General features: G+C 36.9%; 1 protein-coding gene across 4 annotated transcripts in view; it reads left to right on the top strand.

Moving 5' to 3' along the window:
* The window catches only part of SGCE (sarcoglycan, epsilon), a 91,665-nt gene extending 80,686 nt beyond the window's left edge, over positions 1–10,979 (top strand). For 2 of the 4 annotated variants that reach the window (XM_006891479.1, XM_006891480.1), the window contains 2 exons: positions 7,815–7,858; positions 10,695–10,979. In XM_006891479.1, coding sequence (XP_006891541.1) covers positions 7,815–7,858; positions 10,695–10,711 — 61 coding nt within the window. In that variant the 3' untranslated portion in view covers positions 10,712–10,979. Of the gene's footprint in view, positions 1–7,814; positions 8,221–8,736; positions 8,772–10,694 lie in introns of those variants that run through there. The other 2 variants (XM_006891478.1, XM_006891477.1) reach the window with 2 other exon arrangements.
* The last annotated feature ends 12,379 nt before the right edge of the window (positions 10,980–23,358 follow it).

Below are 23,358 nucleotides of genomic sequence, written 5' to 3'. Positions count from 1 at the left end.
CATATGGTCATCTGATTCAAAATGCCCCATGCCAGTCCATCTCATCTCACCAATGCCTAGTATGTCAATATTTATGCGTTCCATTTCTTTCTTAACAATATCTAATTTTCCTACATTCATGGCTCTCACATTCCATGTCCCAATCAGTAGTGTCTGCTTACAACTTTTCCTCTTCCTTTGTATTTCCATACTTGAAAGCTCAAAACCTTTGTACTTACTTAATTTTTTTAAAGTATTTTACAGGTCATAAGATTTTAAAACCTAGGAGTGTCTAGAGGAAGTCACACGTAGTCAGCCTCAAACCACGTTACTATGAGCATCACCTGTGGAATTTTTACCATTTCAGTTCTGAGAACTCTAGTTTCATGTCTGCTATAAGGAAGTAGAAGAAAGGTTGGTAATTCCTGGTTAAATTCTTAAACTTCGTCCAACTTCTAAAACGAAAAACTTTTTGTTGAGTAGGTTATGATTCATAGTGACCTTCAGTCAAGTTTCTGGGCAGTTGTGATTGGGAGACTACCAATGTTTCTTGTATTTTCGTTGGAGGGGACAGAGAAATACAGGCTTGCTTTTGCAAACTGGTTTTATGCTTGGCAAAGTGGGTGTCAACTAAAGATCCCAAATATTTGGTTATCTAGAAAATAATTTCTTCTCTCTTTCTCATTTTGTTTATAAGGAGAGCATATACACCACAGTGTCTACAAGTACTACTTCCATATTTGCAACTTAACCACCCTGATTTTGTTTTTCTGTGTGGTGCCACCATTATCATTATCCACATCCAAAGCCTTCCACTGATTGGCCTCAGTGTTCCCAAAACATTAAACTTCCTCTTTCTTCTGCTTTCTAACCCTTGATATCTGTCAATAATCTTCTGTTTCTATATGTCTGTTTATTTAATATATGTGAGCTTAGACAGTATTTGTCCTTTTGAACCTGACTTATTTCACTCATATTTTCAAAGGATAATAATTTATTCTTGAATTTATACAGGGAGCAGACATTATATGCACATGTGCCGCCTCAGTGTTATGCTTTTCCTATGGCAATATTGATAACAATTGAGAGTTGGGGGTTTTTTTGTCTGTACATCTGTTTTGTTTTTGAGAAATCTCTTGGTAGTCTCCACTACTGCAATGAATTGTAGTGAGGATGCCCACATGTTTTCTAAGGCTATCTTCATGAACTCTACAGAAAATGTCCTTATTCATTATACTAATCATAGCACTTAATCCTGGAAAATTACATCTTCATCTCAAGAGGAAGAAAGTTGTACTTAAATCTTTGGTAAATTAACAAGTACAAAAATTGAATTAAGTGCATCTTCTGAATCATGATATTTAGTCACTAATAAGTCTAGCTTTTATTGAGAGCATTGTGTCCATTTATCTTCTGACAATATTGACATCTAACTTTATGGTACAATTCCATAAATAAAAAAATAGATTTTTTTTAATAAATGTTAATACTTATTGAAGAAAATGGTTCAGAGAGTCAAGATGTGCTTTCCTATTGACAGGAAGTATCAAGAAGCCAAGGACAGTTAGGAATTATTAAAACCAAACATCATGTATGTGCTAAAAGTGAAATATGCAATATTTCTTTAATGGATCTTGAATATACAAGTATATCCATTCCTATTTTAAAGTTGTAGTTGGCCTGGTTTTGGCTTTGAACAAAGGATTTACACACAAAAGGGGAAAAATGGAACATTCTTTCCCCCTCTATATTCCTTGTATATTCTAAATTGATTTTAGCTAAAATGAAGGTTTTTAAAAATTATTACAGTGATGTTTCTGATATATTTTTTATCTCTTTATCCCTTGTTTTTTCTCCTTTAAAAAATAATGACCTGATTGGTTAGTAAAAAGTACTTGTCAGGTTTATTCATATCTTCATTATTACAGAAAAAAAGTGTTGGTAGAAAATTCAAGGTTTGAGAAATACTAGTTTTATTGAAATAACTGAGAAAATTTTAAAAAAACACTAATGTTTAACTGTTAAATGACTCTACTGATTCAAAAGAAAAGTTTAATTTTCCATAACACATAAACTAAGAGCTCTGATGGCATAGTGGACAAGAAAAAGGCTGGTGGTTTAACTCCAGTCGCTACAAAACAAAGATGAGCAGTTTGGTCCCATGTAGTTTACAGAATCTGAAAACCCACTGGAAGATGAGCCATGAGTCATTTACAATTGACAGAAATGAGTTGTTCTACTTTTTTTTTTTAACAAAATTTCTTTTCTTTTCAAATCTGTCAGAGATTGTGTAGGTTTATACACGTCATTATACCTCTCTGGTGTTTGTCTTCGGGCAGGTAGGGGTGTAACTGGTTGGTAACTTGCTCACAGAATTACTGGACAGTGTATCAAAAAATGTTCGATTACCATGAAAGAGCTGTACAGATAAGAAATAATGGTAGTACTCTTTTGTGCCATAGAGTCAATCCTGACTAATAATGTCAGAAAGGATAGAGTAGAACTTCTCCATAGGGTTTCCATGGCTCTGATCTTTATGAGAGGAACTCTGGTGGCACAGTGGTAAAGGTATTCACCTACAAACCAAAGGGTTGGTGGTTTGAACGCACCAACCACTCCTTGAGAAAAAGATGATGCAATCTACAGAAAAGTTTTGCAGCCTTGAAAGCTCAGTGAGGCAATTCTACTCTGACCGATAGCTCAAAAACTCAGCCTCATTGCTGTTGAGTTGGAGCCAACTTATAGCTGACCCTCCAGTAGGTTTTCAGGGACTGTAGATGATACTGGAGGAGACTGTCCATCTTTCTTTGTTGGAGCCACTGGTGGTTTCAAACCCCTTGCATTTGGGTTGGCAGCATAACTCTTTACCCACTTGGCTACAGAGTACTTTCCTCTAGGGTGACTGTAAGTCAGAATTGGCTTGACAGCAGTGGGCTTTATTTTGCTTTGAACATGTGAACATAAACATAAGAACTACTGGAAACGTTTGAACTGTGTACTTTTCAGTTAGCAACAGCATTTATTACTGTCCCACCAGAACTCATTTTTAAATTGTGATATACTTTCAAATCATTTCTTATTTGAAAATTATTACCTTTACTTTCTTAAAGAATGTAGCTTGTGCAATAGCTAATTTCCACCATTTCCTGTTTAAATACTTAAAATTAATGGTAGCAAAATTGGGACATATTTAATGCTAATAATATAGAGAATTACAGTTTTCTTAAACCTTATTTCTACATAATGTGCTTTACTCAGAAAAGTCTTTCCATTCTCCCATTAATAATTTAATTATTCTAAATTATTTAATCAATATATAGAATTTCTTTCTTTGAAGAATTATAGGACCAATAGTTGAAGTCTGCCTCCACTCTCCTATATAATTATCTTTGCCTGTTTTCACCAAAAGTGGGAATGCTAGTGCTTTCTTACCACATTCTCTCCTTCTTATATAACAGAATTCATTGGAAGCATTATTCTTTTTTAAAAATTTTTTATTATTACTAATTTTAATGAATATTTAGAGACTTTGGATTTCCATTTATTCATTGTTGCACTTTTCTCCCTGCCAACCCCTCCCCCCCCCCCAGTTTGCGCTTCTCTTTGAAGAGTAAAAGAAAAATTCTTTCATTTCACCCCAAGTTCACTCCACTATGCAGCCTTCATTCTGGACTCCTGCCATGACAATAATACCTAATCACATATCCCTTTTGAACAGTTCAGTGTACATTATTTATCCCATCTTTATCAGTCTCCCCCCAACCCCGATGTCAGTCCTGTTTTACAACAGTGGCACTATGCAATATTTGTCCTGTTGTGACTAAGATACTTCACTCAGCATAAAGTCCTCCAGGAAAAACAACAAACTCATGAAGTATTATTCAAAATGGAAGCATTATTCTTAGATGCCCAAAGCAGTACTCTTATGAGTTGCCTTCCTTTAGTTCTTAATAGAATACACAACTTCAAATATGCCCCAATAGATATATTACCACCCTAACACCAGCAAGCTTACATATTAGCCACAAATTCAGACGACTACAAAATCCAACTATGCACACCTCAGGGGCTCTGGGGCAGATGGATTTCAACATATTTTGTTGCTGAGCACCTTTTTTTTTTCACATGTAAGCATTTTGCTATAAACCATCTATGTTTCAGTGGAAGTCACCAACAATGTGTGCATTATTCAGACTTAGTAAACTGGGTCACACACTGCAGGTCCTTCTCAATGTAATAAACACAATTGCTTTCTCTTTCACGCATCTTTACTTGTAAAATTGGTGTGTGTCACTTTCCCAACCAACTCTTTCTTTTGGGGCTCAGCCAACCTTGTTGCTGTTTAGAAAGTTTTACAATGAGCAGAAGAGGAAGAAATGAAGGTTAGAATAGATATAATAGCATTTTGATAAGTGGTTTCCAAACTTTGTTCCAAAGAAGGAGAAGTAGGTTGAGGCTGAAAGTAAAAATTGTTTCCAATGATCTTTTTCATATTTACTTTTGTGTTTGTGTCTCTGTGTGTGTCTTTGAACTAGGGCCTAGGGAAAATCTATTCCTTTGCCTACCACTTAACTAAACACATCAGAACACTTCCTTTCTGGCCTATTTTGTCCTTTGGTTTTTGGGGTTTTGGGGTGTTTTTTGTTTGTTTTAGTCAGAATGTGTGGATTTAAAAAAATATGTAGATTTAATCTGCAAGAAAATAAGGGAGAACTAGGGAGGATAAGGGAACTCTGGTGGCCTAGTGGTAAGAAGCTATGCTGCAATCCAGAAGGAATGGGGCTCAAGTCCACCAGCTGCTCCAAAGAAGAAAGATAATCTCTATGCCAGTAACTACTTCTGCAAACCAGCCAGAGGGTAGACTGTGGGTTGATTCTGACTCAAAGGTACACAAAAAACAATTGAAATGACAAAGATTGAAGAAGTACTTGAGTTTCTGCACGTACACAGGTGTGTGTATGTGTTTGAAATGTAGAATATGTCCAAACCTAGTAATTTCCGTCCAGTGCCCCAAAATAACACACACAAAAATATTCCATTATATAAGATAAATAGGATTGACAAGAAATCAGAAATATATGTCATCACTGGGATAAATTATTAAGCAACTTTGTCAAATTGAATTAGGATATCCCTATAAGAATATATTTTAAATGGAACTGTTGGGTTTTTTTTTTTAAATTTTTGGATTTGTTAACATTCCCATAACTTACTGTAAGAGTTTAAAGAGTATCTAACTAGCTTGTATATTGTTTTCCATCTTAGAATGAGGTTTTTTGGAACACAGTATTTGCCTGGTCAAAAATATTCAGATCAATAATTTTTTAATTCTATTTCTTCAAGGTTTTTAAAAAACCTTAAGGACCAACGTGAAGGGCAAAGAAAACCAAGTAGGCAGGATTCTCAGCTTCCCTGTTTGAACACCGGCAGCCCTAGATTTATTTCTTTTATACATCATGGTCCTGTTTAGCATCTCAATTCAGAGGACTTCCACCGTTGAAGAGAATCACAAAACTTAAAATCCATTCTCACTCAGAAGATACTCTGTACAAAGGGGCTGACTCCTAGAGTTTCTTCTAGCACCAAAATTTAAATTGGACATTTTCCTAAACTAATTTCAGCCCCAGATGTTGAAACTAAATTGTGTGTATAAGACTATACAGGTATGTGTATGTGTGTTATGTGGTCTTTGAAAATATCTTCACTTTTTTTTTGGTTTTTTTTTTTTTGTTTCTAACATAAAAATTCAGTTTATTTCTCTGGTTTTGACACAGTATACAAGAGGGCAAAGTGTTTCACATCATAGAATTTCACTTCCAAGTCTTTTGGAATGTTCATTTCTTTGGCTAAAAGGAGAGTTGCCAGGAAAGTCAGGCTTAGGTAGGCCACTAAAATAAGGGGAGGGGGGGCAACACTGACGCCATTCTCGGCGGGATGGGCGGGGCGTGGGGGTTGCTGTTAGTTGCAAGCTGATTTTCTAGAACTGTTAGCAGGAAGCTGGAACCATTTCTGGAGGCTCACAGGGCCTCCGGCTTCATATCTTCACTTTTGATGCATTCATTAAAAAAAATATTAACTGTTAACTTCTGGGAATACTAAATAGAAGAGAATGGTTCTTACTCTTAACAGTGCTTTGGGAGAATAAAATATTGTTTAAGTCCAAACACGGACAATCACTACGTGGGTGGAAGGATACTAAATGCTAATATAATTGAAGGAAATGTGTTTAGAGAGGCGGCATAAGAGACGTAATTGAGGTATTTGGGGGGTTTGTAATTAAATATAGTAAGTTAAAAAATTTAGTAGCATTCTTTATGAGATTCTTTCAATTAAAAAAGTAATAAATGTCCACTGTAACTAATTTTCAGTTGAGTTTGAAAGGATAAATGGCAGCTATCTGGAAATAGAAGATGACAAGGACCACGGTAGTTGGTTAGTCAATTTCAGGCAGGCAGAGAAGACTCCATGTAGAGACTACACCTCTTGATGGCCTTGTAGGCCAAACTAGAAAACCTGAAACTTAATTTTCATGTAAGTATAGGGAAATATGGAAAAGAATTATATCAGTGATGTAAGTAGATTTTTGTCTTGGAAGATTCATTTTGACGGCAATGTGCAGAATGAATTATAAGGGATCAAAAATGGAAATGAGGAAATAAATTCAGACCTGTTGGAGTTATCCTAGTGAAACATGATGAAAGCATCATCCAGTACAGTAGCAGTGGAGATGCAAGAGAGGTAAACAGACTCAAAGAAGAGTGATGAGATTCTTCAAGAGTTCCCACATGAGGGAACAAGGGTCAAGTAAAACCCCTAGTTTGACAAGAGCAGCTGGGTATATTGCCAGTTTGATTGGCTGGGCTGTAGATGAAGGAGCACAGGTTGGGATAATGAGTAAAGGCAGTTATAGATGTTATTAAATGAGGGTGTGCGTGTGTTCTAGTCTGAAATCTGAAAGTGTGCTGGTGGAAGGCACAGGTCTCAGAATTAGTGTCTTTGTAACACCTTTGTCCTCTGCTTCCTAGCTATGTCTTCTCAAACCTCTAAGCCCACTTCTTCATCTATAAAGTGAAAAAATAATTCCTACTTCTTAGGATTGTTGGGAGATAGTTTAAATGTGCTGTTGTTGTTAGGTGTTGTTGAGTGGACTACGACTCAGTAGCAACCCGGTGAACAACAGATTTGAACATTGCTGTATCCTGTCCCATCTTCATGATTTCTGATATACTAGAGCTTGTTGTTAAAATCACTGTGTCAATTCATCTTGAGGGTCTTCCTCTCTTCTCTGACCTTCCTTCCACTTTTCCCAGCATGATGCATTCCCACCCCCCCCAAGAATGGTTGGTTGGTCCCTCCTGACAGTATGTCCAAAGTATCTAAGACAAGTTTCACCATCTTTGTCTCTAAGGAGAACCTTGGTTGCCCTTCCTCCCAGACTGACTTGTTTGTTCTTTTGGCAGTCCTTAAGATACACTGTTCTCATCTCCGCATCACAGGTCAAAGGCTTCAGCTCTTTCTTCTGTCATCTTTGTTCATCGCCCAACTTTCAGATATATAGGAAGCAACTGATGCTTCTTAAACTTCTTTTAATGCTAAGTTAAACTTGACTTTAAGTATAGCATGTAATAAAAACTTGGTATAAATAATGAAATATTATTTATACTCTTTAGACTTCATTTTTCTCATCCATGAACTTATAGTAGGGCCCATAGTTATGCAAGATTTGACAATGTCCAGGGTCCTTTTGAACTATAAAACATTTATTCTAATGTCTCCTTATTTTCATGTGTATATAAATAAACATTGTTTTATTGAGAAATGTTAATCATTTCTAGGAACTTGCCACATCAGACTCAGATTCCCCAACAGCAGACTGCAGGTAAGTACTAAAAACAGTAAATTTATGTTTATGGATAAAGCAAATAAGTTAAAAAGATAACTAGAGTAATATAGAAATTACTAAGCTTTAGCTTCACCAACTAGGGCAAAACAGTTGTGTCATTCCTTAATCAGAGCTAGAACTGAGGGAGAATGGTTTGGATTTTTGTGTAGTTTGGCACCAGAGTGATAAACACAAGGTAAACAATCTTAGAGGAAAAACATCCATGGAGGTCCTGTCTAATTAAGAAAGATTGAATAAAATCTCCTTCCTTCCACGAAGCTCTCTATTCTTCCCGTTGGTATGAAAGATTCTTAGCTTGGATGCATCTAGGATTTGTCTCAGCAAGTGAGCAGCTTGAAACTGACTCTTACAAAAGGAAACCATTGTGGCTAATCACTAAGGCTTCGGGGGGATAAATGAGGAATGGTTGGTCTGCTTTTAAAGCCCCTTTTAAAAAGCTGTTATAACATGACCAGTGACAAGAAGATGGTGGACAGTTCTCCATGGACTATTCTATTTCCCTAAGACATGCTTTCTTTAAGTTTATGTCTTTCAAGTGTCCCTAAAATTTTCCACAGCCAATTATTTCATTCAGCTTTGTACTGAGTAGATAACTTATTCATGATTGTCTTCTAATTAGGGGTTGATTCTTAGTTCTAATTGCCAGGCAACCAGTAATGCCTTTGTAGCTCTTGTGGCAAAAGAAAGAGGAGTTTTGAGAATGTAAGGTGGGTGAGGAATTCCGAGTATGAATGGTAGCATTGTAGTAGAGATGCCATTAAATGAGTCTCTTAAAACTTTAGGCACATATGTATATTTATCAGCTGCTTCATTGAAAAAATTATCTTCTCTGTTACTGCTTTCTGGAATTTAAGGAGATTTTCGTTTGACAACTTTTCAAAGATTTGAGGCAAGTATATGGAAGTTGTTCATCAAATTTTAATTACAAGATGACAGTTAATCAGAATTTTTCTCCACAGTTTTGGTGGTTAGCATTTAATGAAAACAAGTGGTATGCTAACAGTGCAAACAAAGGTGGTTAACATTTAATGTTTCAACAAGACTGTTGTGATGGTGTTGCTTTGTAAGCATTCAAGAGATTGCTGAAGGAACAATCTTTATTGTATGCATGTATTACCTGCAAAGCAAAAACAGAAATCAATCAATCCCAGCTCTACTACTATTTTGTAAGAGGAAAGGATTCGAGCACATTTCTACAATGGAAATGCCACGACATGATCCTCATTACCCTTAGAGATTTCCATCCCTCCTAAGATTTCTTTCTTCTCATTCTTAATTATTTCAGGTAAGGAGTGAATAGAAGGAAGATAATTTCTATAAAAATAGCAAATTTTCTTTTTGAGTGTTTTTAAAATTCCAGATTTTGCATCAATAGGGAGATAAGGAAACTTAGATAGAAAGGTTTACTTTCTACTTGCATAGATTTTGAGTAAGTAGACTTGGTAGCATGCCACCTTTTAGTAGTAGGGAGCATTTCCAAATACAAGGACAATTTGTGCTGAGCAAATACAAAGAGCCAAAACTTCCTTGGGGGAAGTGGTGGTGATTTAAGTTGCTCAATAAAATTTTCAGGATTATTTTTCAAAAACAGATTTTGGAGTGCAGGCATCTTGCTTATATTCAAAAAGACTGATTTCCTTTTCAATGAACATGATAGCCTATTATCCTCTTCGCTTACTTTTTTCTGCAGTTTGGAACACATTATGAATAAGAGTATAGTATCTCCTCCTGTTGTTTTTCCTTTTGCTTTTTAGATGTTTGTTTGGTGGAGAAGGGGGTGAGTTCTCTGTTTTAAGTACATAAAAGAGTTCAGTTTAGCAAATTTTGTATAATTGTAATAGAGTTTTGTGTTTCTGCCTCTGACAAATTTAAAACTAAATAAAACTTTGCCACCTGGAGAGAAGAGCTAAATGCATGATTACATCCTTTCTGTCCATTTAAATGGAAAGAAAAAGTGAAATTTGTTTCTCTATTTCAGAGTTATTAGTCTTCTGTAAATGTGTAGATTCAGTGTTAATAGATTTTCATGGTACAACAGCTTTTGTGTTCCTCCACATTGGTTACTCTCATCTCACAAAGAAGCAGCTACATTTGTGCCTGATTATATGAAATAATTACTTGTTTTTACCCTAGTACCTCAAAGCACGAGTCCAGTGTCACAGAGTCCTTTACGATATTCACTTCAGCACAGGGCTTATCTCTTAGATATCTCATCATTTCATTTGTAACTATGTTGGATTCCTCAGACAGAGTAAATTTTGCAGTTTCTGTTTCATATAGTTAGTTGCTTTCTTTTCAGTTCTCATTAAAAATTTAAAAAATGGACTAGCTGTCCTGCTGCCATCCTGGACCCTAACCATTAGCTGGGATAATAGAGCAGTTACTAGTTGACAAAAGCCCTGCCTTTTGGCTTGGGCCCAAGCCATTAGGTTCGATGCCCCTGAAGGTTTTTCTCATTTTCTCTGTCCTTCTAACCCACGTGATGTTTTCTAAAAAGCCTTGATTAAAAGGTACGGTCATACATCCTGCAGTCTAGCTCATTCTTTTTGTTTATTGTGGGAGGAATTTTCAGGCCATTCCTTTTGAGAGATACAAAACATCATGGCTCTGGTCCAAGAAGGAAAGGACTCATTTATTTTTTTTTTCTTTTCTCTTTCAGTAAACTAAATGCAGAGAAAGAATGCAAAATAATTATTTTAAATTATGTGAAGCAGGGAGAAAATTTCCCCTTGCTATAATTTGTTTTGCTCTAAACCTTTTAGTGTACCTACCTTGACTAACTTGTGCCTGTGTTCATCTTTACATGTTACAGGTAAATGGCATCCCTGAAGAAAGAAAACTGACTGAAGCCATGAACTTGTAATCACACAATATAGCCATTATATTTCTTTTCCTCTTCTAATAATGCATGAGCTTTTCAAGTACATGATGTGCATGTTGACAGTATTAAGTATGTACCACATAATACGGCATAGCTTTCATTTTATTAATGTATTTTTTTGGTACTCAAAGCATTTTTGACATTTTGTAAAACACCAATGAATTTATATTTGTAAAAATAAAAAGTGGTCTTTAAAATAAATATTATTAATGAAGCATAATGTCTGGTGAAGTTCAATTTGGCTAACTGATCGCCTGCTGTTTAGTAAGAATGTTGTTTTTGCTAAAATCAGATTCCTTCTTCCACAAATTTTATTAAGCTATTTCTGTAAGTATACAAAGAAGCACTAGTTGCATGATGTATAATGTGTTGAACTCCTAACCAAAAGGTCAGTGGTTCAAATTCACCAGCCACTCTGTAGGAGGAAGATGGACAGGCTCCACCCCTAAAGATTTAAATCCTGGAAAATTCAACGCAGGGTCACTGTGAGTTGGGAATCCACTTGATGGTAGTGGGTTTGTTTTACAGGTTTTATTGTTATTCCTTTAAATATATAAGTCTCTGTATTTTAGTGGTCCAAGTTAGCAACTCATTTAAATAATCCTATCCTTATAGCCTGGGAAATCTATAACTTTATATACCATTTTTAGAGTGTTTTAAGGCAAATCTAGTTTTATGGATTGTGGACCTGGTAACTCCAGTTCATGAAGGGCAATGCAAGTTGTATGTCCACCAAACTCTTATCATCAGATATTTAGCTATTTGTCTAAAAGAAAATAGTTAACCTGCTAATGGTGAAATGACTGTGCTCCTAAGTACCACACACTCCTGCTGTGACTGCTTTCAAGTCTTAACAGAGTTTCTTCATACCAAGTTGGTCTACTTCATGCATCCTGTACACTGTTGAGTCAGCATTGGTCATCATGCAGTTTTTATTGCATACTGCACCATCTAGAAAACCACCTTTTATTCTCGGTTAGATCCTTGTTTAATCAGTTCATTGGTCAAGTCAACCTAGCCCGCATTTGCAAGTTAATTTCAGTTTATAACAATCCTGTAGGTCAAAGTAAAAGTTCCCTGCAGGACCATGGCTATGCATCTTTATGGAAGCAGACTACCATGTCTTCCTCCCAGGGAACAATAGATAGGTTCAAACCACCGGTTAACAGCTGCATCTTCAACCCCTGCAATATCATGACTCCTTGATGGTCAACAGGTCACACAAATACTTTTTATATTTGCTTCCAAAATTCAAAAAAGATTTCTTGTTAATGTTGTGCAATACTTCCATGTCTCTAACATTGTAACCCCTAAGCCCCTCTGGTCTTAAAAACTAATACAGGGAGATGATAGATAGATAGATAGATAGATAGATAGATAGATAGATAGATAGATAGATAGATGATAGATAGATAGATAGATAGATGATAGATAGATAGATGATAGATAGATTAGACAGATATAAAAAATTTCTTGAAGATTTATCTGTTGTTCTTAATCTTTTTCAAGAAAACAGTTCTTGCCATTATGTTCCTTGAAGTTGTAAATGTACTGGGAACAAGAAAATGGGACTCCTTCCTACTGAGCAGTCCGTCCAGGGAGCTCCTCTAATGGACCACATACAGCACACATCCAAATTCTCTCTCCAAGTGACAGGAGAGTTAGAGATTCACACATTGACCCAGAAACCTGGCAGGCAGGCCGGGCTTGCTCCAGGGATCCTTACTTCCCTGTGTGGCTGTGGCTGTGACTAGACTGAGCCAAATCTCTGGGTACTCCAGAGAAAGCTGAGAAGTTAGGAGATGCTGTGGGAGTGTGAGGCAGGAAACTGAAGGAGACATCAGCAAAATGTCTTCATCAAAGGACTGCTGGATTATGCACATCATTGGCATACAATGATAAAATCATTTCTAATTTCAGTTTGCAGTGGGGTGAAATGATGCACAGAGTGTAAATCAGTAGTGACAAACATGAGATACATACATGGAGGTGAAAAAAAGTGCTTGAATCTTTTTTGTTCTATCCATGAAAATTCATGCCCTGAAAGGGTAGATTTTAATTTGTTTTTGTTGTTGTTGTTAGGTGATGTCGAGTCACCTGTGACTCACAGCAACCCTATGTACCCTCCCCTGTGTACAATATGTGTATTCCCCTGTCCTGAACCAGTCTTACTGATTCTGACATACCAACCTCATTGCCCCAGTTACTGTACCAATCCATCTCCTCTGGAGTCTTCCCGTCCTTGTAAATTCAAATTACAAGTAATGCTCCCACAGTACCTTTAATGGCTTACCAAAATTAAAATTTACTGCTCGCTAATATAATCCAGTGCAATTAGGGAAGACTTCTTTCATCTTGTTGGTTATATGACCTAAAAGACATGATACCAGTCATGCTTCAGGAAAGGAAATGAGAGCTGGAAGGTCTTGTGGGATGTTTTTAAGAGTCAGGCATGGATTTTATCCTTTCCTCCATGTTCCATTGGCTGATAATGTCATGTTATCTAAACATGGATGTTCAGGAAGAGGTAAATAGCATTGCCCTTGCCACTTACATGAATGTGACAAACTAGTCATTGCTGATGGGATAATAATTTTGTGTTAAAAGAGGAATATAGTGCCATGAATTAGTTACTCCATCATTCACAATGACCTAATAATAATGAGTTTCACATTTCATTTTTAAATGAAAAAATAAAAACAGTTAAACAGCCTAGATAGTGATCAAGCTAGATAAACACTTTGGAAAAGATTCCATTGCACTTTTTTTTGCGGGGGGAGGGATGCAAATGAATATAAAACCTGACCTGTACTAAAAGGAACTTGCCTATTGCCTTTATTAATTGTACACCATATGTTATTTTGCTACACCAGTAAGTCTAGAATACTATCTGGAATTTAGCTGTCTGGGAATTGGTTGATGCTAACTATTTGCTGAGTAAATTAATCTTATCAGTAAAAGTTACAAAAGTCAAAAACTGTTGTAATAGAGAAAAAAAAGAGCTACTTAGATTATAAGTACTACTTAAGATTAAATGGTCAAAACAGACCTATAAATAAGCTACTTAGATTAAATGGTCAGAACAGGCGTCTGGAAAAAAACCCATAAAACCAAAAATCCCATGTAAGCTAAAATTTCAAGAGCAATTGGGAGCTGGTGGATGTCAGAGCCATCTTGTCAGTGATAGTATGAACACAGACTCAAAGGTAGTATGAGGAGACTAGATCTAATATGAAGCCAAGCATTACCGTTTCTGTCCAGCATCCATGTATCCTTCCTTCTCTGGCAACTTTTAAAAAAGCCCCCTCCCAACAGTTATTAGGAGCTTGACTGTTTTAATGTTTTTCCTTTAGATGTATGTCATTATATGCAGTCCATCAGGAACCAACCCACCTGTGACCTCTCAATAGCTTTTCAGAGACGGTAAATGCATGGAAAGATATTGCCCAACTTTCTACCCCAGAGCAGCTGGCGGTTTTGAACTGCCTGCCTTTCTGTTGGTAGAGCAATTCCTTTGGTGATCCACTAGGCCACCAAACACTGGATTCCTTAATTTTAGTCTAGGTTCTTCCACTGGAATTTAAGTCAGGAAAATCCGAACATACTACATCTTCCAAGGTAGGCTTGAGGCCTCTCTGGTCCAGCAGAGTTTATGAGAGAATGACCCCTGAGGAAGATGAATGAGCTCTTTTCTGATGTAACTGGATCTGAGGTGAAAATAAGGCCAACAGAGCAATTAAAAATAAGTGGGAAGAGGTCACAGAATGGTCAGAAACTGTTACATGAGTGAAAGAATACTCTTCTTGGTATAAACAGTTGTGTTAGTATTTCAATGGCTAGAAGATGGAGAAGTTTAAAATGTAGCATATTGCGTGAGGGGGGATTAAGATTAAAAATGACCCTGGAAATGCAGAAAAGGATTCTTTTTAACTTTTGATAAAATTTGGATTTTATAGTTAGGAGAAACATTGGAAGTAGAGACATTTACATTTAAAATCCAATTTACACTTAAAAATCCCTCTACATCAGTGAAAATGGCCAAGTGAAGAACTTTAAAATTTCTCTCCTCCTTAAAAGGCATGAGAAAACTGGAAAAAATGGTTAGAATCAATATTTTCAATAATCTGGAAATTAACAGAATACTTGTATAAAATGGAAAAGGTTCTTGTTTTGTTTTTCAAGAAAAATGTTCATTAAAATAACAAGCTTCATGGCATTTTAACTTCTCTCTCTCTCTCTCTCTCTCTCTCTCTCTCTCTCTCTCTCTCTCTCTCCTGTAGGTTTATAAATCAACAGATTGCAATCATAGTGAAAAACCAGCAATCTGGCCATCATGGGGGGAACAGGATGGGGTTGGAACTTCTTCAAAGCTTCACTTTTACTTTGAGCACTGTTATCTTTGTCTGTCTGGTGGTTCAAAGGATGACCTCGTTTACAAGGTTGTCTTTATTTGATTTGACTCAGAGATTACTCAGTACAAAAACCTTTTCACCCCAATGGTGTTTTTTCAGAAACAATTGATTATTTTTATGGCTATCTGAGGCAATGACCAACAATTGAGCAAATAAATAGACTAACAAAAAGCTTACAAGGAAAGGTTTAGAGAATGAGATGCCCATAAGGACTTTCCAACATTTTCTTGTATCTAGAAGATCATGCCGTACTCAGGGCTGAGTGCATGCTCAGGGAAGATGCCCTCACCTCTTAGTTCAGACTGATGTTGAGGCTTTGGGCAAGCAGAAAGGGAAGGCTAACACAGAGTTTTCAGCTCTCCAGCTGAGAGTTGAGAAGTATCTTAACATGCACACAGAGCCTCTTAGTTAAAACCACAGAGACGCATTGTTGTTAGGTGTCATACAGCCAACTATGACGTACAGTGACCCTGAAACAGATCTGAACCTTGCCTTTTCCTATACCATCCTCAAGATCATGTTCAAGTCACTGAGGGTCGTTTTCTCTTTGACTGACTCATCACAAACCTCTACCTTTCTCAGAATCATGTTTCTTTCCAAGGACTGGTTCTTTATGAAAATATGCCCCAAATGAGACAAAGTTTCACCACCATTTCCTCTAAGGATCACTCTGGTTGCACTTCCTTCAGGGCAGATTTCAACTTTCATCATATATAGGAAACAATTGGAAATACCATGGCTTGGATTAGATGCATCTAAGTCTTTAAGCAGTCATATTTAACACTGAGGAGGCCCTTGACAGAACATGTCCCTAATGCAACACATCGTTTTACAGCATTGAAGGAAATCTTTGTCCAGCTATATTGGCTGACCACACAGCTGAATGAACAGAAACTTCAGAGGCCACAAGTGACAAAGCAAACCACCTACAACAAAACCAGCAAGCCCTGGGAGAGTAAAGATTTCTCATTTCAGGTTGACATGGAAGCTCTGGAAATGCAAGAGGGGAAGCTAAGGAATTCTGAACCACCTGGTTGATTGCTGAATACCCCTTCAAACACAGTGTCCTTTGGTAAAGATTGAGTTACAATGGTAGAAATGGCAAAATGGTAAAAATTGCTTACAGGCATTTACATTTCTGTGTCAATTAGTTGACCATTAAGCTAACCAAGCCTTCAATGGGACTGACTGACAGAGTGCTAGTAACAGTGGAAGCAGCAGCTGTGAGGATGGTGCAGGGGCGCGTGGTGTTCTGCTCTGGCGTGCACAGGGTCATTATAAGTTGGCATCTACTCAAAGGCATGTAACAACATCAGGAAACTGAGCAAAACCTTGGTGACAATGCAGATTTTATAGAATTAGTTCAGAAGAAGTTGCAAAATAAACCAACAACAAAAACAATAATAAATTGTGGGGGAAAGGGAGACTTTTAATCCCAGAGCTTATTATTATTGTTATATTCTTTTAAATGTTGTATTTTTAACCAGAAACTTTATGAGATGTACAAAGAAACAAGAAAATATGGTTCATACAAAAGAAAGAAAGCAATTAAATTCCTCACAGTAAACAGCTAATGTTGGCAAGCATGGGGAGAGGTTGAAACTCTTATGTACTACTAGTGGGAAGGTAAAATGATACCACCACTATAGAAGGCTGTCGGACATAGTTCCTCATAATACTTGGAAATACAAATACCGTTTGATCCTAGAATATAACCTAAAGAAATCTGAGCAGCAACACAAATAGATGTAGGCACAACAATGTTTACTGCAGCATTATTCACAATAGTAAAGAGATGGAAGTAGCTCAGGTGTCCATCAACAAACAAATAACTAGAGAAACTGGTACATTCACACAATGAAGTATTACGCAGCATTGAAAAAATTAAGAACTCATGGAACACTGTGTAGCATGGATTATTCTAGAGGACATACTGAATGAAATAAATCAGTCTCAAAAGGACAAATACTACATAAGACCACTGTTATAAAAATAGGATGGTTGAGGGAGCTTTAAGGAGAGAAGGGGGGAAATGGCTAGATAATAAATAATGTCTTGGAATAGTTGAAGGAAAGCTCAATCTGAAATGAATGGATTATCAGACATTGTATACATTGCAATTAACAATCTGGAACAATCTGCAAACCTGAATGAGGACGGGGAAGGAAAAAACAACAACAAAAAGATGCTAAACAAAAGTTTATACACAAATAGAAACAATTGTGAAAGTTTGGCAAGGACAGATGGGGAAGGAGAAGGAACAGAGATCAGCATATGTACCACAGGATGAAGGAAAAGGGAGGGTAGAGCAAGGATAAAACAGTTACAGTTAAAGTTATAAAACAGTGAAATTATAAGGTCAGGTCCCTGAGAAAGACTTCAAATTAGGTACTTAAATTATTTTAAATGTGCCTAAAGGACTAAATGAAAGGAAAACAAGCATATTTTAAGAAATAAAATATCAATAAAGAGATTAACCACTCACTGCCTTCAAACTGGAATTAACTCATAGTTGACCCTCCACTGGGTTTTCAGCTGTAAATTGCCAAAGAGGAGATTGCCCATCAATTTTCCACAGAGCAACTGGTGGATTCAAACCATGTACCTTTTGGTTAACTGAAAACGCCTTCACGACTATAGGACACCAGATCTAGATGAGAAAAAGACAAAAAAAAATTCTATAGTTGAAAAAAAAAAGATAAAATATACACTATGAAGTAAATACTTTAAATATTAAATAAATAGGCGGTTATTGTGTGCCATCAGGTTGGAAACTACTCTTAGCTGACCCTCTAGAGGATTTTCAAGAGGCAGCTAATTGCATGGGAGATAATTGTCCATCCTTTTCTCGCGAATCACTTGGTGGATTCAAAACACAGGCGTTCAGGATTGCAGTGCAGCTTCTTACCACTAGGTCACCAGAACTCCCTAAAGAAATATCTATTCTGAAATTTTTGGAAAAATTTTAAAAGTTACATACTCCTTAGAGGGGCTGTCAGAGGTCCTCAGAATGACCCTTGGGCTCAATATTTTGCTAGAAGGACTCACATCACAGTCATAATTTATTGCAATGAAAAGATTTATATGAAAACCAGTAAAGAGAAAAAGCGCATAGAGTGAAGTGCAGGAAATCAGGTATGAGCTTCCAAATATCCCTTCCCAGTAGAATTACCAAGTGAGGCCCTTCATTTTCTTTCTCAGAAACACCATGTGACAACACATGCAAACTCTCTTGCGCCTTAGCGTCCATTGCCTGCATGAATGACCTTAGCTACTCAGATTCAAACCTTCCACGCAGAGCAAAAATAGGTGTGAACCCTGGGATAAACTTAACCGATGGGTATAGTGCAGCCAAGAGTTCAGTCATATAAAAACATTTTACCAGGCAGAATATTCCAAAATCCCAAAGATTATTTACCAGTATAGAGTTTTAATTATGGGTTCTTTCTTTTTAAAAAAAATATTAACAATATCTTGGGTGGTGGTTATGGTTTCTTTGGGGTATATTCACAGTAGTGGTACTACTGGGTCAAATTGTATTTCTATTTGCAACTTTTTGAGAAAGTGCTATACTGTCTTTCATAGTGGTTGTACCATTTTATTACTCTTACCAACAGTGAATCAGGGTTCCAATTTTTCCACAACCTCGCCAGCATTTGTTGCTTGCTGTTCTGTTAAATTTTGCTGTTCTTACTGAGGTGAGATGATATCTTATAGTTGTTTTGATTTGCACCATTCTTAGAGCTAGGGATTTTGAACATTTCTTCATGTGAGTGCTTGCCATCTGAAAATGTCTTCTTTGGTGAAGTGTCTAACCGCCACCCAAGCAGATATATGCACACCCATGTTTATCACAGCTTTGTTTACAGTAGCAAAGAGTTGGAAACAACCTAAGTGCCCATTAACAAATGAATGGATAGAGAATATCTGGTATATTCACACAATGGAATAATACGCTGCATTGAAAAATGAGGAACTCATGAAATATTATATAAAATAGGTGACCATGGAGGACATTATGCTGAGTGAAATATCTCAGTCACAACAGGACAAATACTGAATAGTGCCACTGTTGTAAAATAAGACTGACATCGGGGTTGAGAGGAGGCTGAGAAAGTCGGGATAAATAATGTATATTGCATTGAAACAGATGAGAGAGAGAACTGTTTAAAATGGATATATGATTAGGTCTTGTCATGACAGGAGTCCAGAACAAAGGTTGCATTGTGAACTGGACTTAGGGGGAGGAACTGTATAACAATGAAAGAATTTTTCTTCTACTTTTCAAAGAAAAGAGCAAACTGTGGGGGAGGGGTGGGCAGGGAGAAAAGTGCAACAATGACTGACTGGAAATCCAAAGTCTCTGTAAACTTTCATTAAAATTATTAATAATAAGGTGTGTTTGATACAGGCCATGGTCTTCACAATCACTTGTTATGCATCAGAGAGTTGGACAATGACCAAGGAGGAGAGAAGGAGAATGAGCTGTGGTGCTGGAGAAGAGTACTGAGAGTACCATGGACTGCTAGGAAAACAAACAGATTTGTCCTGGAAAGGGTTAAACCGGGTGGTTCCTTGGAGGCAAGGAATCTGAGGCTCCATATAACATACTTTGGACATGTTGTGAGGAGAGACAGGTCCTTGGAGAAGGACATCATGCTTGGTAGGGAGGAGGGACGGCGCAGGAGGGGAAGGCCCTCTATGAGGTGGATTGATTCAGTGACTGGGATAATTGGGATGGGAGTGTCAGAGACAGTGCGATTGGCACAGGACAGAGCAGAGTTTAGGGCTGTTGTACATAGGGTCACTATGAGTCATATGTGACTCGACAGCGCATAACAATAACAACAATAAAAAATATTCATAATATCTGTCTTTTAGTTAGGAAGCTCAATTCATTTATATTTTTCTTCCCCTCTTTTTTAAATTTTCTATTGGTTTGTTCATAAAGTTCATATACATTGTGCTCCACACTACTGTTCATATTCATATTGTGTTTCATACAATCATTTCCATATATTATGTTTTATAAAATCAATCACCATTAAACCTTGCCCATTATTACCCAATCTCTTCAGTTCCCCACTGGATCCTTCCCATTTCCTTCCCCCTCTCTCCATTCACCAAACTGTACAGCACTGTGGTTTCACCCCTACCCTTCCTCACCCTTTTGTTCCCATCCCTACCCTCCTTGGGTCTGCATACATGTTTTACCAGTTATCCTTCTATTTTTAAAATAATGGTCTTAACACCGTATTTGTCCTTATGAAACTGAGTTTGTTCACTCAGCATATTGTTCTCTAGTCTCTCCCAAGTTAGGTAGTATTTTTAAAAATCTTTGCCCCTGAGTGCTACTTAGTATTCCATTGTGTGAATATACCACAATTTCTCAATCCATTCCATTGGACATTTGGGCTGTTCCCATGATCTTGTGATGGTGAATGATGCTGCTATGAACATTGGTGCACAGATCTCCATTTGCGTCTTAGTTCTAATTTACTTGGGGCATTGTTCTAGTAGTGGGACAGCTGGGTCACATGGAATTCCTCCTATGTTCAATGTTCTTAGGAAATGCCAAACTAACTTCCAGAGTGGTTGTACCATTTTAAAATTCTACCAACAGTGTATGAGTGTTCTTACCTCTCCACATCCTCTCCAACATTGCTTACTGCCCTGCTAAATTTTGTCACAGCTACTGGGGTAAGATGGTATATCATTGTGGTTTTGATTTGCATCTCACTAATTGCCAGTAATTTTGAGCAGTCTTTCCATGGACAGATGTAGAACACTTGAACAGATCCATCACAAAAAAATTAATTGAACAGGTCATAAAAAGACTTCTCCATCAGGAAAATCCTGGACCAGATGGCTTCACAGCTGAATTCTACCAAATATTAAGAGACTCTCTATCACTAATTCTACATAAATAATTTTAAAAAATAGAAAAAGATGGAATCCTCTCAGAGTCATTCTATGAAGCAAACATAACTCTAATACCAAAACCAGGCAAAAATATTACCAAGAAAGAAAACTACATACCAATATCTCTCATGAATATAGGTGCAAAAATCCTTAACAAAATCCTAGCCAATAGAATCCAAAAGCACATTTAAAAAAATATTAATTCATCATGACCAAACAGGATTCATAAGAAGTATGCAAGGATGGTTCAACATAAGAAAAAAAATAAACATAATTCATCATTTTAACAAAGAAAATAACAAAACCCATATCATCTTAGCAATTGATGCAGAAAATACATTTGAAAAAATCTAAATTTTGGATAAAAATTCCTGATAAAGACACTCAGGATAATTGGAATAGAAGGGAATTTCCTCAAAATAGTGAAAAGTACAAATACAAAACCAAGAGCCAAATATCATTCTCAATGGAGAAAGACTAAAAGCATTTTTCTTGAGAACAGGGACCTGACAAGGATGCCTACTGTCAGCACTTCTATCCAATATTGTATTGTATTGTATTGTATTGTATTGTATTGTATTGCTAGGGCAATACAACAACAAAAAAGACAAACTGCATTGGCAAAGAGATGATTAAACTATCACAATATGTGGATGATATGATAGTATACACAGAAAAACCCAAGGGTTCAACAATAAAACCATGTTAGAGCTAATAGAGCAATTTCATAGACTGACAGGTTTCAATATCAATATCCAAATATCAGTGGGATTCCTCTACAGTAAAATAGAAAACTCAGATAAGGAAACCAAAAAAGCAATACCATTAACAATAGCCCACCACAAATTGAGATAATTGGGACTGAATCTAACTAGAGATGCAAAAGACCTGAAAAAACTATAGAATATTTCTGTGAGACACAACAAAAGACTTAAGTAAATGGAAAAATGTGCCTTGCTCATGGATAGGAAGACTAAATATTATGAAAATTACAATCCTATCAAAAGCAATCTATATGTACAAAACAATCCCAATAGAGATACCAAATTTATTTTTGTTTAATGCAAGTGAACATAAGGTAATTTTATTTGCTTTCTGTGTGTCTTTGTAATTGTCATTCTTCTGTTTCTCCATCAATACCTTCTTTTGTGTTAAAAATATGTTTTCTAGACACAGAGGAATTTCATGAAATAACATATGAACAAGAGCGCATAGTGATGAAGGAGGAAGTTCAAGTTGCTCTGAAGGAATTGGCAAAGAACAAGGCTCCAGGAGTTGACAGCATACCAATTGATTTATTTCAACAAACAGATGCTGCCCTGGATGTGCTCACTAAGTTGTGCCAGGAAATCTGGAGGACAGCCAGCTGGCCAACTGATTGGAAGAGATTGATATTTGTTCTCATTCCAAAGAAAGGTGACCCAGCAGAGTGTGGAAATTATCGAACAATATCATTGATATCACATGCAAGCAAGATTCTGCTAAAAATTATCCAAAAACGTTTGGAACAATATGTCAATAGAGAACTGCCAGATGTGTAGGCTGGATTTAGAAGAGGTAGTGGTACTAGGGATATTATAGCTAATGTAATATGGATCTTGACAGAGAGCAGAGAATACCAGAAGAATGTTTATCTGTGCGTCATTGACTATGCAAAGGCTTTTGACTGTGTGGATCACAACAAACTATGGCTGACTCTGAGAAGAATGGGAATCCCAGAACATTTGATTGTGCTAATGAGAAACCTATACTTGGACCAAGAGGCAGTCATCAGAACAGAGTAGGGAGACACTGGATGGTTCAAAATCAAGAAAGGGGTCCATCAGGGATGCATCCTATCTCCACACCTTTTCAATCCGTATGCAGAACAGATCATCAGAGACGCTGGGCTGTACAAGGAGGAATGTGGCATCAGGATTGGTGGAAGAATCATCAACAACCTCCATTATGCAGATGACACAACCCTGCTCGCTGAAACTGAGGAGGACCTGAAGCGCTTGCTGCAGAAGGTCAAGGATTGCAGTCTTCAATATGGATTGAAGCTCAGTATCAAGAAAACAAAGACTCTCACCACTGGGCCAACTGGCAGCATCAGTATGAATGGTGAAGAGATTGAGATAGTTAACAGTTTTAGTTTACTTGGTTCCACAGTCAACACTCTTGGTAACAGCAGCCAGGAAATCAGGAGATGAATTGCATTGGGAAAGTCAGCTGTGAGGCAACTCTCAAGAGTATTGAAGTGCAACGATGTCAGGCTGGAG

Source organism: Elephantulus edwardii, unplaced genomic scaffold, assembly GCF_000299155.1.
Source record: "Elephantulus edwardii isolate Elephantulus edwardi_28Jun2011 unplaced genomic scaffold, EleEdw1.0 scaffold00098, whole genome shotgun sequence".
Classification (NCBI taxonomy): Eukaryota; Metazoa; Chordata; class Mammalia; order Macroscelidea; family Macroscelididae; genus Elephantulus; species Elephantulus edwardii.
Note: the sequence above shows the minus strand (reverse complement) of the source record. Positions and strands in the feature narration are given on the sequence as shown.